Source organism: Lingula anatina, chromosome 9 (assembly GCF_051362555.1).
Source record: "Lingula anatina isolate TDL-2025a chromosome 9, LinAna3.0, whole genome shotgun sequence".
Lineage (NCBI taxonomy): Eukaryota > Metazoa > Brachiopoda > Lingulata > Lingulida > Lingulidae > Lingula > Lingula anatina.
In genome coordinates, this window is record NC_141775.1 from 2525111 (window position 1) to 2542557 (window position 17447).

At 39.8% G+C, this 17447-nt stretch overlaps 1 protein-coding gene across 1 annotated transcript; it reads right to left on the reverse strand.

The window, feature by feature from the left end:
• Positions 1-197: 197 nt before the first annotated feature.
• On the reverse strand, positions 198-14649 carry LOC106154399 (neuromedin-U receptor 1). Its single transcript, XM_013528742.2, has 2 exons — positions 13850-14649; positions 198-2250 (listed from the first exon to the last, which is right to left on the reverse strand). The coding sequence occupies exons 1-2, from the start codon at positions 14250-14252 to the stop codon at positions 809-811; spliced, it is 1845 nt and encodes a 614-aa protein (XP_013384196.2). The 5' UTR covers positions 14253-14649; the 3' UTR covers positions 198-808.
• Positions 14650-17447: the final 2798 nt, after the last annotated feature.

Genomic DNA, 17447 nt, shown 5'->3' on the forward strand with positions numbered 1-17447 from the left:
CTCAAAAAACAAACTACTCAAAAAACCTACATATAGGGCATGGACCACCTACCAACCATCACCGTGAATAGTAACTTCTATAGTCGACTTGAAAAATATCTTTCGTGTGCTCCAACCAAAGCTGTGTTTACCCGTGTTTACCTGTGTGAAATTCGACTTTAAGGTTCTTGTGTTCAATAGCTTAAAAACGAACCTGCTCCGTGTCATACTTACGTTATTTATTTTGTGCAGAAGTGTGAAAATATACAATTAGCCAACTTAATTTACTAGGACATCTTGTATTGCACAAGGTTGAATCTGTTGAGGATCGTTGGGGACAGGGTATTTTCAAGATGCCATTGTTCTTAAGGCCAGGAAAGCCGGTCGTTACAGAGATCTTAGAAAGTGTTTCTATATCACGAACTGTAAATGTGGTAGTTCATCCAGTATATATCACTTGCCAAAATGTATGTTTGTACAATTAACCTTTTTTTTCAAAATATGTCAAAATCTATTCATAATACTAAAATATCTAATATAGGATGTGTTAGCTAGCAAGGTGCCATGAAATAGGTAAGTTTTTCCCTCGTGTATATTCAAAAGTGCAGTTTCTTGCTACACACCTATCGACTAACAGACGTTTACAACACACGAGTTAGAATGCAGTAAAATCGGTCGATAAGAAGGACACAAAGTTAACTAGAACAGTCTCTCTTTTTGCACAAACATTGTAGATCCATGGAATATCTTTCTGTCAAAACAAGAGATCTCAAAATGTCAGATGTGAAATGAAATAAATGTTTTATACATTTTCAAAATTTCATATGTGTTAATCATTCCAAAGCAAATGCACTACGCCGGCATCGTCAACTGAACCCATTTTGTTAAAGTCCCTTCTTGAGCATTTTCCGTCAGATGGCAGCAGCGGCGCTGCGCCATTACACATAGGGCTCGGAAGGCAGAATTCCTCATATTCGCTTATCTGTGAACCCCGTAAGTCGGACCGTCCTGGATTGTCCCTCACGAAAATATTAGACAGACAAATCTCTTCCTGTTCAAGGTTTTGTCGGCCATGTTCTCCTCGCGCGCACCGTGAGCCTGGGAAGTACAGTTCCTCAGAAATAAGTGAGTGTCGCAGGTCCCCCTGAAGACCGCGTCGTTTCCAGTTGGTTGCCCGGTGAGGCAGACAGTCACAGTGTTGGTGTGTCCGAGTCGTGTTAGGGAGGGCTGTCTCGCAGCTGCTCAACGAAGAGGGAGCTGAATGTTCAAAGTGCTTCGATCTTTGCAACTCAGAACGTACCAACACGGCCGTCCCATTGGAATTAGATGCAAAGGGAGTCGGGCTGTGTCCCCTGTGCTCGCGCATCACATCCGGGCTACTGGAGCCCATCAGTGTGTAATTACTGGTATTTGGATACGCGCGGTACACACAAATCCAATTCTCCTTACCTGTCTTTCGAGATGTACCCGACGCGTCCGTTATTGCTGTTGGCGACACCCTGTCCCGGTTACCCACTGTGGTCGAGAGCGAGGTACTGCCGGATTCCCGACGGGGGAGTTTGTGTGTGGCGCTGCGGCAAGTCCTGCAGCACTTGCCAAAAGCTTCTTTGAACTTGGTGGAGAACACGTTGTAGAGAACGGGGTTGAGGGCATTGTTTAAATAGAGCAACACGCGTATGCCGTTTGCTAGGTTGAGCATTCCTTCTTGAGAAATTCTTCTCTTAGACTCAGCACTGCCATATAGGATCCAAAACGTGAACACTCTAAAAGGCAACATGCACACAAAAAACGTTAACACTACAGCCATAAGCATGTAGGTGGTCTGTCGGCGCTGAATCATGTGTTTCATCAATTTTCGCGTTTTCTTTTGTTCACTTTGGCCCGACAGACCACGCCCCTCCACTATGAGCACCCTGCAAATTCGGGCGTAGATGATGAGAAGAAGAAGAACTGGAATGGCGAAGAATATGGCGGTTAATGCCAAAACGTAATACTCCTTCCACTGTATATCAATAGAAGTTGTGCAAACAATGACAGACTCGCCATTAAAATATCTTGTACTTTCCTGGTGAGCAATCCATAGAAAAGGAGAAGTGGAAGCCGCCGCTACAGCCCATATTACCAAGAGGAGCTTGACCGTGGTTTTGGAGGAGCGTTTTGATTTTGCGCTTAAAGGCCGGCAGATGGCGATATATCTCTCGATGCTGATGAATACGATAGACAACACGGACGCATGGACTGTCATGTTTTCCAGAAAAGGAACAAATTTACCTGTAAATAGAGAAAAGGAAATATGAACATGGGATATTTTGGGAGAATGTATCACAATTATTTTATTAAACTTTTTATGGCATATCGATCAACTGACCCCCAATAAATAAATAAATAAATAAATAAATAAATAAATAAATAAATAAATAAATAAATAAAATCTGATGTAGTCAGCTGCATTCACCTCTTCCTTGCTGAAAATAGGTAACCGTCATGCTCATAATTTTTTTTCATGGAGAATCGAGGGAAAAGAAGATCTCAGAGTTAATAAGATAGATATAAACTCTTTTTTTGCTGCAGAATGTATTTTGCAGCTTTTACAAGTAATTGCATGTATCATGGTCATGTTATGGTCATGATGTACATTTGGGGCAGCCGTTACTTTTCATATCGTGTTACATTGGCACCGTGAGGCTAAACCAATCTTTTTATCCCAGGCATCTTATTTTGTGCCGTCTCTGTTACACACTCAGACCTGTGAGTCCTTACCCATGACACAGAGAGCAAGCCATGACACCCCCCCCCCCCATGACACACACAGGCCCGTGACACACACAGCAATCCATGAAATACCCAATCATGACACTCGCCCCCAACAAAATGAATTGGAAAAGCGCCAGGCGTCGTTTTTTTTTTTTTTTTTTTTTTTTTTTTTTTTACGCAACCTTTCAAACAGTGACATGATCTCGGAATAATGTTCAAGGTAACACGACATTCTGACATACAGACCCTCTGCATTTTACAGAGTGTTCGACGTCACGTGTGCGTGCACACACCGAACATACATACACACACACACACGAGCGCGCGCGCGCGCATGCACATAATTTAATAATTTAAGTCTTTAAATTATCAAGTTAATTCAAACAGTCGTGTCTTTCTGACATTTCTGAGGTAAATATCTACACCAGGTCCAGACACAGGTGTATGAGGGGATTTATCGTTTCTAAGGCTTGATTTGGGAAAGTTAAGCACCTTAGCATGATACTCAGACGTAAAAAATATGGCTTTGTGACATTTTCGAATTCTTATAGTAAACCTTTAAATTGCCAATTTACGTAGATCATGTTTTTTTAGAATGACCGTTTGTGAGGTTATCGCCGCCGTTAATCTTCTTAGTTTTCAAGATAACTTGCTTGCCCTTGTGGGATCACCTAGATTGCCTTGTGGTCAGATCGGGTGCGTCCAAAGCTGGAAGACTTAGGTTTGACCCTGTCCAGGGACATACCAGCGTTGTCCAGACCTGCGGTCTATTCGCTTGGATCCCAGGGCTCCGTAACTCGATAGCATCGCGAATTGTGACCGAGCGCAAACGTCTCGATTCCATAACTCAGGATTTACTCACCCCATATAGGCCGTAATAACCTCGAAATGAAAGGTGATTCGCAATTCGCGATGCTTTCGAGTTACGGAGCCCAGGTCTTAAAGTGTAAAGATATTGTATGTATGAGTGTTGTCAGCGCCCCATGCGGCAGCTGGGCTGTATCCTCCATAGGGAGGTGAGAACATCTACATCAAGTCTGAGTCAGGATTAAAAAAAATATTCCATGCGAATTGTCATCTAAAGCACTGGCAAACATCACTGAGAATGGTGTGCAGTAATTAAAAACACACTTTACATTACTTTACCTATGTGTGTATATCGTAAAGGCACTATATGCGGTATGGAACTAGTGAAATTAAAAAGTCTCTCTGCTGAAAAAAAAGTTATTAAGCACGTTACGCACTATGCATAGATGATAAAAACCGTGCAAACGGCCGTTCGCGTGACCAAGTGTGGAGAAAAATACCTTGAAAACCTCCAGCAAATCATGTTCGTGTCTGGGCCTGGATAATGCGCTGCTCGTTAAGTTCTGAGAAGTTGTCACTGACGTAAAGAAAGGTATTTTTGTTCTTCGCAATCCACAGATGACCCAAATGCCGTCATGTTATTTCATCGTACCTGAGATGGCATGGAAATTGCTGTTTCAGTTAAAGTACTTGCATAACGGTAGGCTACAAATGAGTGTGTATGTATGAGTTTGACGTCATTGTGGGGACTCTCACTGTACAAGTACACTCAGGTGGCATAACGTGTTCCCGGGGGGACGGCCCTCAGGTAGAGTAAAGTGTCCCTGGGGACGGCCCTTAAGTAGCGTAACGTGTGACTCTGGGAACGGCCGTGGATGATTTTAACAAATAAGAGGAAAGGGTAATGAAATTATTTTTTTCAGATAAAAAAATCGATGATCAATTAGGAAGAAAGACGATGGGAAAACGACAACAAAGCGTAACGCATGTGCACTTGCCTAAGAAGAATGCATCACTTTCCGGACACTTTAAAATGAACTATTATGGGCCTCTCAACAAAGAAAAATGAAGATTGAAAAGTTCAATTAATGCTTTTTTCTTGGAAAACAACCTTTGAACATAGAATTAAGACTTAATAGCTCCGACTACAAGCTAATAGCCAACTAACTGGAAAGGAAAATAAGAAATGAAGTCCTAGGTAATGAAAGGTTCTCACGTCTAAATTTCAGCTAAATCCCTCGACAAATACGTTAAACACCACGAAACTATTTGACTTACAATACAGTAGAACGTCGATCATCTGCGTTTTGCTACGTGACAGTATTAGGCAGAAAGATGATGGAAAACGACAACAAAGCGTAACGCACTTGCCTGCGGAGAATGCATCATTTACCGATCAATCAATTAATGTATTTTTTCTTGGAAAACATTTGAACATAGCGGTAACCGCCATTGAGGACTTCATAATTCAACCTACACAATAAACTAACAATAAACTAACTGGAAAAAAAAAAAGAAATGACGTCCTAAGAAATGAAATATTCTCATGTTTGAAGTTCAGCTAAATCCACTGACAAATATTTTAAACATCACGAAACGATAAAGTATAAAGTCGATCATAAGGTCACACTAAGGTCTGGGAAGTTACTTTAGGTCTCATTTAAGTCTTAAGGTCTCGTTTAAATGCTTTCCAACTCCCTTAGTCTACATGGGCTAGCTACTCTTTTTCCTCAAACTTCTATACACACGTTTTCCGCGCCAAACTTCAATCTAACGGAGTTTGATTTAAATAAACCGCGGCAACCACTGGTCTATGAGATGTCACGTGTCCTTGTACGTAACCATGGTAACCAATTGAAGGTTTGTGATTGGCCCAAAGTTTAGCCAAACAAGGCACTGACGGCAAGAGTGAGGTAAATCTGCATAGTACCGCTGCCATGTTGTTATGCTGTTATGGCCATTAACTGATTCTTGTTTACTCTTAGTCAGTTCTTGCAATTCTTGTGAAATCGACACAAAAGTTTCGAACCAGTCTTGTATTTATCACCAGCTCTAGGGCCAGTGCTATAGCTACGTTCAACATCCATTTTGGAAGTGAAGCCCAAGCAGGCACAATACTTCTACCAAAAATGTGTAAAATTCCACGATTCCTCACGATTTTTAAATTTATCACTTCTTGGTGGTTCGTGGAATTCGCAGTCGGTGTGGAATAGAGAAAGAGGCTAACACTAGCCCCGGGTAACAAAATACAGCTCTTGGCCATTTTGGTCAATTTGATTTTCTCACCCGAGGTACAGGAAATGTTTCTTAAAAGTACATTAAATGTCTGTGCCCTCTAAAAAAAGCTTCAATAGCATGCATGGTACGGTAGAAAGATCTTTATTTTTACCACTTGAGAATAGAATAGAAAGCCACAACTCGAGGCAAGCATCGGGGCAGCCGTAACAAAGGAATATTGACAGACATATGCTGTGTTCAATCTTAATGCGCTATGCGTACCATGATTCTTTGCCAAGGACATGTTTTTCCCTCAGAAGCACAACAGGTTATTTGCCGTAATGGAATTCATTTGTAGTGTCGTTTTCTTAGATTTCATTTCAAAGAACAACTAATCAAAGGGAAAGTGAAGTGGTGGCTGTCTGAACTGACAGATTGATCGGACACTTGATACGCGTCAGGCGGGGGGTTCGTGTACATGCAATCTTAAATGGGGATATTGAACGGTTGACAAATGAACAGATAATCGGAAACTTGCACACTCATAAAGTCAAGTCAAAGTGGGGATGAAACAAGCTAGTTAACAGACAGAGGAAAAGACACAAACAACAGGCACGTTTAATTTGGCCACAGTTTGGACTTCATTGTAGGGGTTTGCCAGTCTGTCCAGATGAGTGTAACTTATTAATGAGGTTGGTCGATCTTAAATGACCTGTTTTGATCACTCTCCACCAGGGGGCGGGCACAACGTCACCAGGCCTTATGCACGTGTTACAGTGGGGACCCAAAGAGTGATATTTGACGTTATTTAGGGACAAAGGTTTTTGTAAAAAAGTTTGTCACAGAAAGCTGCAGATTATTCTACTTTCATAATCATTGCAAGCTTTATTTTACATAAGGAATATTGATTGTCTTTTTTTGTTGTTTTAGTACATGTTCTACAATAACCTTCTAACTTTCCAAAGGCCTAGTTTACCTTGACAGAATGATATATGTACCTTACAAAATCAAAAACAGAGTCAATTGTTTCTTCCACTGCCACACACAGCTCTTCACTTTTGTCAAATTTGGCACAGATGTCTTAATAGCCATTTTCTTCTCTGATGTTGGTTATCTACCCGTTATTTTATAAATATGTCTGTGTGTATGTATGTGCGAGCGCGTGTACATATGTGTGTCTGTGGTTGCATAAACACGTGCATGAATATGCGGGTGCTGGCGAACATATATGCCATCTCAATTTTTTTTAAACAAAAGAAAAGGCGATTACATTGGTGCCACATATCTGTTCAGGTAGCATCAACACAACCAATCCGATAGAGTCAGAATATAGAAGTCTCACATTCAGGTACCTTGAGTACCTGAAGCTAATTTCCCTCCGTAATATGTCAGCCTTCTAATTTGATTCCCCAACTTCCCTACCAGCATCAAAGACAACAGGTTCCTCTGAGATATAACGGAGAGAATTCGCTGTTTTTTTTAATCATTTAGACTGGCTTCGCAACCCCATTTCTACCTTTTATCAGTGTTATGTGATGTAATGCCGGCTGTTTTTTCTTCTTGTAACTTTTTGACTCAGTGTTTCCGAGGGACTTTCATCTTGGCAGCCGTCAGCTGGCATTGTTTCTGCCATTTAAGGATATCGGAACAATCCAATTGTGTTTCGGATTTTAACACAAACAGGTTGCTACCTGGGACCCATAATTGGATACCTGTCGTGAGACGCTCCCCCGACGGACTCCGTGTTTTGCTCTTGACGTCATCATTTGGCAACGGACGATATTTTGACTGCGTTTCCTCGAACTGAGGTTTTTTATTACTAAAAAGAATTGGAAATTGAACATCGATCTTTCCTGCTGTTGTATTTCCTGCTGTTATATTTTTGTATGGAACCTGATGTGTATGGAGAAATACTGTAGAAATACACGTTTTTTTTAATGAGATAGAGATTTCCTTCGTGTCTCTTTTGTTCACCTCAGAAAAATTACTTACAGTTTGTCCGTGATGGCAAGCACGAAGAGTCTGCCTCAGTGAGATCTGTGACATTTCTCATCCTCTTTATTTTAAATTTTTGATTTTCTTCTTGATTTCCATTGCTTTTTGTACATGTGTCTAGGCGCAACGATTGAGATACTAATTTCCATTGATTAATTTTATAATTCTGGTGACAGAAACTCGAGTGCGAGATAAAATAAAGATTTTAATGAGACGACGTCAGTTACGAATTGATGATAACTCGATTTTTACTTGTGTTTCTCCAAAGAAAAAAACAACAATATTGTTTGATATCTAAAGTACGAATGCTTCTTCGAAACGTTACTCGCTTTCTGCTTTACTTTTTTTAATTAGCGACAGGAAACTGTTTCAGACCGATAAAGGATCTAATTAAATTTGGTCTGCTAAGAATTCTAACAGGTACTTTGGTTCCCACATGTACTTCGGTTCTTATCTCTCTGCGGCCGTACGTTTACACTCTGAATGGTGTTCTCAAGCTTTCTCTTAGGGACTCCTTGTTATGCCGATGTCTGGTGTTTGCTCGACATGTTACGTTCACTGATAAGAAAACAGTCCCAAGTTCCTTGGTTTCTTCCAGATTTAGCTCTGATTTTATCAACGATGCAAAGCATTGCCAGTCGAGATCCAAATCAGGGGACATCCCCAAAGCGTTATTTTTTGAAGTATAATCACAGACTGTCATGTTTTTTAACTAGATACAGTATCATAACCCCGCCAAGGTAAGATGCAAGCCAACTGATAACATTTTAAGTTTGGTGCCAATCATTGCCGCGGAATATCCAATAAAAAAAATAAAAACGGAAACCGGGCTCGCTTTCAATTCTTACCGACGTCAAACGTCAAGTTTACGCTTCGTTTTCACGGCAAACACGTCAGAATATTTTACCCATGTTTCTGTGTTGCGTTGGCATGTACATGTAGATTTTTTAGATTTTATTTTATCTGTTGTTAAATGCGACCAAACACCCGAAATTCCGCGCGCTTTACTTGAAAACCTTTTAACACTCAATCAATAACCTTTTGTAAAGACTACCATTGATCAGTCTAAATCACGTTAATCTGCTGTTTCCCTACGAGATGATTTTTGTATGAATAGAATCGTATAGGTCGTCGTTAGAACTGTTACGCGTTGCCTGCTTCGAATGAGAAGACGTCAATTATATCACTACAAGTCTCCAGTTGTTCTCGGCGCGAAAAGTCTCTTACATGTACTCTCCCGGGTGACCGATGATATGTGTATAGGCTGTACCCTAGAGATATGCTTCTGGTACCTTCAAAACGACCGAGACATGCTTCGGGAAATTAATGTCCAACTATGATTTCACTTGGTTGATTAGATCAAGACACACCGGAAACACACCATGTAATTTTAGTCTGGTTCAGATGAACGTAGGTGGCGGTAGTGTTGACTTTAACCTGCTACCTTACTTCCATGTCCATCTTTGACGCAAAGCAGTGCTGCGCCCCATTATTAACGCTCAGACGCACTTGGGGGTTAAGATCTCTTCTTAATGGGCCGACGGTCTGCCCTAACGATACATATGTATGTGACTGGCATCCGGCGCGAGATTCTGTCTTTAAAAATCCTTTATGCACCCGACTTTTAAAAAAGGCTGAATAAAACTGACGTTTATCATATTTTCCCTTGTTCTCTATCATGCAGAGATCCACGTATGGAAGAACAGAATATTGGATAATGTGAGTGATCAAACGCAATTATTGATCACTCACATTTTGCAAGGTGCCGTAGACAGCATGGGGTGGCAAATGCAAACTCAGATTACACAATACCTCAGTAGGACGGATGACATTTAAATACACTTTGCTCCGCAGGTACCCACATTCCTGCAGCTCAGTCAAAACTGGCTTTTATCGCAAAAATAGGAAAAAATCCACTTTAGCGTTTGGTCGGAACGAAATGTAAATACAATTAACTACTAGTAGTATTCTGTAGGAGTGCAGTTTTTGAACGATTCAGGAAAACGATTCATGGAGTACCCCCAATTTTTTTATATTTTTTACTCATATGGTGAGAAGATTTTATCTTATAATTTTCATCAAAATCGCTATTGCAGAAATATGAAATCTGAAATATGAGAGAGCCTCCTTAACCACAATAATTACAATAATAAAAGTAGACATACACGTACACCTGAAATCAGACATAGCTATCCCCCCCCCCCCCCATCTTCATTCTTCAAGGAGTAACGGCGCTGCCACCATTAAAGCAAATTATATTTGCGATGTGTTTCTGAAACATACTGGCGTTGCCTTTTGGGTTTTCAATCGATTGCCGTAAATGCCACGGCAAATACGTAATACACATAAAGTGACATCTGGCGTTGCCCCCGGAATTATTGCATTACATCATGCTTGCCCCTTGGATCTTATCTCTGTTGTAATGCATTCACTAGTCTCTGTAGGCATAGTCGTGAATAAGGTCCTGTTCAGAACCATTTGTTCCTCGGACTAACTAGTCCGCGGATCAAATATGGCGCGCACTTGACAATGGGGTTCCTCCTCCCACGCAATTTAACCTCGATATGCTCTCAAGAAGGTGGCGCTGTATTTGATCCGCGGACTACTTAGTCCGCTGATTAACTGGTGCTGAACAGGTCCTTAGAGCTTTCCCGGTTAATCAAAGCAGATAGAACAGAAACAAAATAAATGAATTAATTTATAAATAAAGAAATATTATGACAGAAAACCAAAGCTAAACATTCTTTTTGACAAGAACCTTTAAGGGAATACGCTTGCAAACACAAGGACTAGTAAAACAAGTACAAATTGTTTTCCAATATTCAGATAAAATGAAAACTTGACCTTAACGACAAGCCTCGAGTACACTGCTGAACGATTTCTTGCGCGTTTCTCCTTAAAAGGTTCAACTGAATGAACAGCTGTGTAACTCCTCGGGTCGATCGATGGTTACCGTAAAATCTAGGGTAATGATATTTATTAAACCTTTATTTCAAAGCAGCTTGACTGACCTATAAACAAACCAAAGCTGAGCGGATTCCAGGCATTGCATGGAAATCATGATTAAGACGTCCATTTTCTCCCATCCTCTGTGGTTTGTGTTATATATTAGATTGGCGTGACGCAAGCTTGTCGCTCTCTGAAACTTCCAACCAGCTGATACTCTTCAAATTTTTCAAATATATATATATATATAAAACCAACTGCTGAGATGTGCGTTCAAAAGCCGGATTTTGGTTAACCAGAAACGCAGCAACACGCGCGAATTGACGCCATTGGGCAATCAGCGAGATATGTAACATTTCCTGTGATCTCCCTGGCATCTCTGCTTGTGCAACCCATATCTTCGTCGTCACTCGAACTACACGGCAATATTACAGGTAGTCATTAAGCTGACCACGAAAATGCCATTAATTATGTCCATTAAGATTGTACTACAGTATATGTGAATGGAAATGAATCAATTGGATCTCACTTTCCAAATACGTGCTGTTATGATACTAAACTTGGGTAATTATACCTGTAATTAAGGTGAACTGTGTGTGTGTTCAAAGCTGCATATTTAAGTCACCTTTAACATTGATTGTGCCTATATGGTAGATTTTTCAAGATAATGAAGCTTATTAAGTTCCTGTCTGAATATGCTTTGTATTGATGTACTGAGTTCACATTTAAGACCTCATTCCCACAGACACTATCGATCTATGTGGATTGACCCATATCAGTAGGGACTCTCGCTGAGTGCAGCCAGCTTAAATGAATGACACAAGTTACTGGGGCGTTGTCACCAGCTCTGCCTTCGCAACATTTGGGTACTTTAAAAGTGTTAGAAGTGGCGGGAGTAGTACTGGTATAATTCTGATGTTGACATTTTAGAAAGGGCTGATGTGTATTTTAATGCTTAAAAGCATTGAGGCAGTGAATTCGTTTACAAAAGCAGCTGCTAGGGGCAGACCAGGTCTCTCTTTGGAGAACTCTCACATTTCAGTAGAGACGGAAATCATCCAAAAATGGTCATTTTAACGGTGAAGTTATAATCTTTTGCAGTTCAAGCACATAAAAAATGGAAATATATTCACAATGAAGACTTGTGCCCTCACCAGCAAAGTGTCGAAATTGCTTATTCATTTTGGACCTTAGTTTTTCTTTGGTTATTTATTTATGTAGTCTAAGAAAAAATGGTTTGACCCCGGACTAATTGCAAAAAAAAAAAAAAAAAAAAAAAAAAAAAAAAAAAAAAAAAAAAAAAAAAATGAGGTATATTTTTTTAGTCCTTGGGTAGGCCATATGATCATACTAAAATCTAGGAAAATCCAAGCAACATTAAAAGCATATTACTGTGTTTTGGTAATCGGTACATCCATTGTAATGCTGATATCATTTGTACGTGTTAGGTATCAACAATCTGAGGGGCGTCGTTAGTAGTCCCAAGGGATTGAAAATACAGATATTATATTATATTATATTATATTATATTATATTATATTATATTATATTAACATGTACAGCCTATCCCAACCATGGTCACAGGAAGAGTTTTATTTTCACTAGATATTCATTGATTTATTTTATCCAGCTATTCACAAGCTGTATAAATTTCCGTGCGGCGAGAATTTTAAGACCAATAAGAAAAAAAGAGAAAGGATCGCCATTACCTAACTGATCTCTGATAGAGAGCATGCACAGTTTGTACCTTCCATTTTCTTCTTCTTGCATTGAAACCCTGTTGTGTACCCAATCCATGTGGTCTAAAAGTTTAATTTTCCAGGGGCGAAAACACACAAATTAAGGGAATGACAAATTTGGGTCATCCAAAATACACATATACATGTAGTCCAAAGTCTCATTTTTTTTAGAGAAAAATCAAGCTTCATTTGCGGACATTGGAGTAAGGTGGAGGCAGAATTAATGGAGGTAGCAAGTGCGGTGCGGCAACGTGACAGAGAGCCCCCCATGCCACCCTCCACCCCCCCACCCACCCACCCATGATAGAGGGTCCGGTTCCCATTAATGTGCACGGGTAAGCCAGTCCTAGATTTTGACCCAGTTACAGGCCTGTATAATTGAATGGAGGGTGGACTGTCTTTTACACGGACTCTCAGACTCGTCACACTGGCGCATTAAGTTGTGGATAAAAAGTCAACCCCACCTCAGCATTTTTAGAAGTCGGTATTTCTAAACGCGGTTTATCCGCATTTCCTGGCATTGTGGACCACAGGAGGGTGGGCTATATATATATTGGAAAGCACGTGTGGTACAATTAAACTGTTGGTTTTTCACTTTCATGATGATCTACGGTAGGCGTCATCATAGCTATTCTCTCAACGTCCTTGTGTATACTGTGAAATATTCAGAAGTCAATTGTAAAATTACCACCTTTTAAATGTGTATTCTTAACAGTTTACCACAAATTCACGTCACGATGTATTAAATTATTATAGTCTCAGAGAAAAGAAGACCAATAATCTCATGTATCTTAGGTGCCTAACAGCTTCGACACCACTGGGAAAAAATTCACTTCAGCATAGTTCGTGTTTATTACTGCTTGACGCCAATGATTTGAAATTGTAAGTTGCATGTAAGATTAGAACTACTGCTGCAACAGATAATGTCACAGCCAAACGCAGCAAGATTGGGAATCCTAAAAGGTTTTCTTTGCAAAGTTGTGATTTACCCTGCTGCTTTTGAATTACATTGCTCCGACAAAATATTTATCATTTCGCTTCCACAAAGTGCGAATAGGATATAGGCCTACACGGGTTTTCAGGACAGGGAATTATTTTGATAACTTGTAAACTATCGCTCTACAAAATTTAGCAAATGAAAGTGGACAAGATACTTCGGTGAACTGACCCATGTGAAATCAATTCTGCGGATTATGTACAAACAATACCAATAATTGCCGGCATGCTGGATGTGTGTTCTTCCGTCCTGAAACCGACGGAGTCCACAATCCACAATCCCACGATGCGTATTAAGAATGTCTCATACGTGCTGTATACAAACCTCAATTCAATCTCAGTGTGTTTCACTTAAAACAAGTATATTTCACCAGAAAAATATAAGACATATAAATAAAATGATATTACGAACTTACACATAATGTCTCCAAAATACCATGCCTCGTATGCGTAAAACTCCACCAATGCCGTCGGCATACAGACCAGCATGACTAGGAGATCCGAGACGCTGAGGTTCAGTATAAACAAGTCTGTGCTCTTTCTCATATTTTTGTCCTGAGATATAACCGCTATTATAAAGATGTTCCCGAGTACGCCCGCCAAAAAGATCACTCCGAAGAGGATCGAAACCCAGATAAATATATACAGCGGAATGGCCACGTCACCGGTGCCGTTCACAGAAATTTTACCTGAAGAATTGTTGACAAAGTTAGTGAAGTAGAAACAGCTGGTGGCGGACGCGGTGGCCGTCTCCTGTCCCGTGTCGTTCGTGCAGTTTTCGAACTCCACCAAGCCGTTAAAGGAGGTATTAAAGAGCATGGCGTTGCAGTGTCACAGCCAAGGTACCGAGAGGTATGGAACCGAAAGTCAATAAACCCAGTCAGACTACGACCTCATTCCTGCCGTGTTTTACGGCCACAGTATGCGACGACATGTTGTCTTGTCCACCTGAGTGGGATACTAACGCTCAGCTGTCGGTCAAACACATCTAATCGACTTCCTATCAACTAAAGAGTAAATAACTAAGTCCACGGCGTCGCCAAGTCACGGAGCTTTGATGTCACGGCGTACTTAAGTTTACCCGTTCTTCGCCTTGGCTGGCTTTGATTCCATGAGCGTTCCTCGGAAAACTGAACCAAACAGGCAGGCGGTCTGGAAGTGGAAGTGACAGACGATCGAGAGATGAGCGCGTGCTGTAGTCCCGCGTGCCACCTGACAATAATTATCGATTGGCTGATGCGCAGATGATCCTTCGGCGGTGAGCACTCATTGTGTCTGTGGTATTGGAGAAAAATCAAACGAGCACATACAATATAGCTCCACTTCTTTATTATTAAAACAACTGCTACTTTTATTGATTCTAACAAATTGAATAATAACACGAAATTACCAAGAAAGTAAACGTACCGGGTTATAAACACCAATAAAGAAAATGAAAAAGCTACAAAGTTAGCTTTCCGGAGAGTAAAATCCATTACGCTGAGCCAGGGGGGTGAAACCTCGGCCACGGGGGTTGACGAGTGGGCGGGAAAAACAGGGCAGACGATAGCGTGTTCGGATGAAATTCAAAGAGCAAACATCTGGATACAAATCATGGAATTGCGTTTCCGACTGCAGGTGGCCTCGGGATTGGGTAAATCAGTTTTGAAAAAAAATCTACATGTATATCAGATACTGTTGTGTCTAGACATTCTTAATACGCATCGTGGGATCTGCAGATAGGAGGAATTATAATTGCACATTTGTTTCAAAAGAAGACCTCACAGCTATTGGTTTATATACAATACCAGTTCTAAGGTGTGCTACAGCGCTCTATGATGTAATGATCATGCAGATGAATTCATATATATATATATATATATATATATATATATATACATATATATATATATATATATATATATATATATATATATTTCTTTCTTCATATTTTTCCTCTGTAAGGAAAAAGTAAAAAAGTAAGAATCCGGATTTTATTTTCTCCAAAGAAAAAGTTCCTGGAAAATGCGTTTATATTTCATATATTTTATTAATTTTTCGAGATATGAGTCTTTTGAACAGTTTCCGGTTTCTATTCCACACGCTTTGGTGGCGTTCCTGGAGGACAGCTAGGACAGCCAATTAATTCTTTTTTAATATTCTTCACAAGGTTCTTAGATTAAAATGCCCACGGTAAAAACTATTCACTCAATAATATGTTACGTGGCCCCATCTTTTGTCTCTCATCTTGCTGTAACGAAACGCCTCCAAAATGATTGACTGAGCAAATAGGTTGGACTGCTCAGGTTCAAGTTGGGTAATCAGAATGACCTTTGAGATTACGGTTGAAATGACCTCATATTCTCAGGCAATCTCGCGAGACCTAAGTGAACAACATGGTGATCAAAAGAGGCGCGTGTGGTTCACATGATAAATTACGACCTGTCGACCAGTCCTTAAAGTGATACTAAAAATATTTTCTCCAAAAATAATTGTTAAGAAAGACAGAATGGTTTCATGACGTCAATAATCTTTCGTTTTTGATGTATTGTGAAGATATCATACTGGGACCTGTACGTTAATTGTTTCTGAGTCTCTAGCATCATGCAGTTAGGGACGATTGTGCAATTTAGCTCTGCAAATTGAAGACGAAAGATGCGGTTTCCATATATGCTAACCGCTTCTGCAATCTCCATTATCTCAAAGAGGTGTTTTAGTCTAAATATCTGTTACTAAAATTATCACTTTCCATTATTGCCTAACCTTCCATTTATGACATGAATACAGTATCTCTCTCGGCATTGAGCGAATGTTTAAATTGACAAAGTTATCTCCATCGGCTCATGTTTTTTTCCTGAAAAATGCAATTAAATTCGGGCTTATTGCATTTTGCAATATTGAACGTTCGCCTTACAGCGAACAACAGAGACAAAGACATATTTTCATGATTACGGTTCCATTTATTACCCACCGGTGCCTTCCCTTCCCCCTCTCTCTCTCTCTCACTTCATGTCCCTTTTCACTCTCTCTCTCTCCTCTTTCTCTGTCTCCTCTTTCTCCTCTCTCTCTCTCTCTCTCTCTCTCTCTCTCTCACTTCATGTCCCTTTTCACTCTCTCTCTCTCCTCTTTCTCTCTCTCCTCTTTCTCTCTCTCTCTCTCCCCCCACTCTCTCTCTCACTTCATGTCCCTTTTCAGTCTTTCTCTCCTCTTTCTCTCTCTCTCTCTCAAAGTGGCGAAGTTGGCAGAGACATTTAATCAGTTGATATTTGAACAGTTAAACTCGGCGCCAACCTTTTTAAAACCAGGTGGAATTTAACAAACGCCTTCAAAATCGAGACTTGATTGGACACGAACAGTAATTTTCTTTACCTGAAAACACCTAATGCCCACACTCTCTCACAGGGCTATGCCAATAGGTGGTATGTTTTAATTTGAAGTTGTCAGTCAACTGTTTTCTTTAGTTCTTTTGGCAGTTTTTGTCCACTCTAATTCTAAAGATTTTATCATTTTGTCTTATGTTAAAGGGATAATAACTCTTCGTATGAAATTTATATTTCACAATAAAAACATTGTGAACAACTCATAGAAATATAATATATTCTGTTGTACCACAAAAATGGCAGTTATAGCTATTATTCTAATATCTGAGCTTGTCTTTAGACCACGTGACCTCCATTGATGGCTATACACTGTTATAATCTCTTAAGAGATTATAACAGAAAAACAAACTTTTTAGAAAAAAAAACAGGGACCAACTTTGAATGTAAAAATGTATTCATTTACCATTGGTTAGTATGGAAAAATTGTTGTTTACTCCAGGAAAATTAATTTTTTGACCAAAATGAAGAGTTATCCCTTTAAAACTGTGGTTCCTATATAATTTCTGTTAATACATTATGTCCTCGATACATGAGATCAGAGAGGATTTTAAGTTTTTTTAGTTCTTTTTTAAAGTAAAACAGATAATACCCCTGTTACATAAAATATCGATACGTATTTGCTAACATGACAAAAAACAAATAAATGAACTGATAA

Coding starts and splice junctions, on each gene's coding strand:
- LOC106154399 (XM_013528742.2), bottom strand. CDS start 14,252: ATGCTCTTTAATACCTCCTTTAACGGCTTGGTGGAGTTCGAAAACTGC. Junction 2,251..13,849: donor GTATTTTGGAGACATTATGT/GTAAGTTCGTAA, acceptor CTCTATTTACAG/GTAAATTTGTTCCTTTTCTG.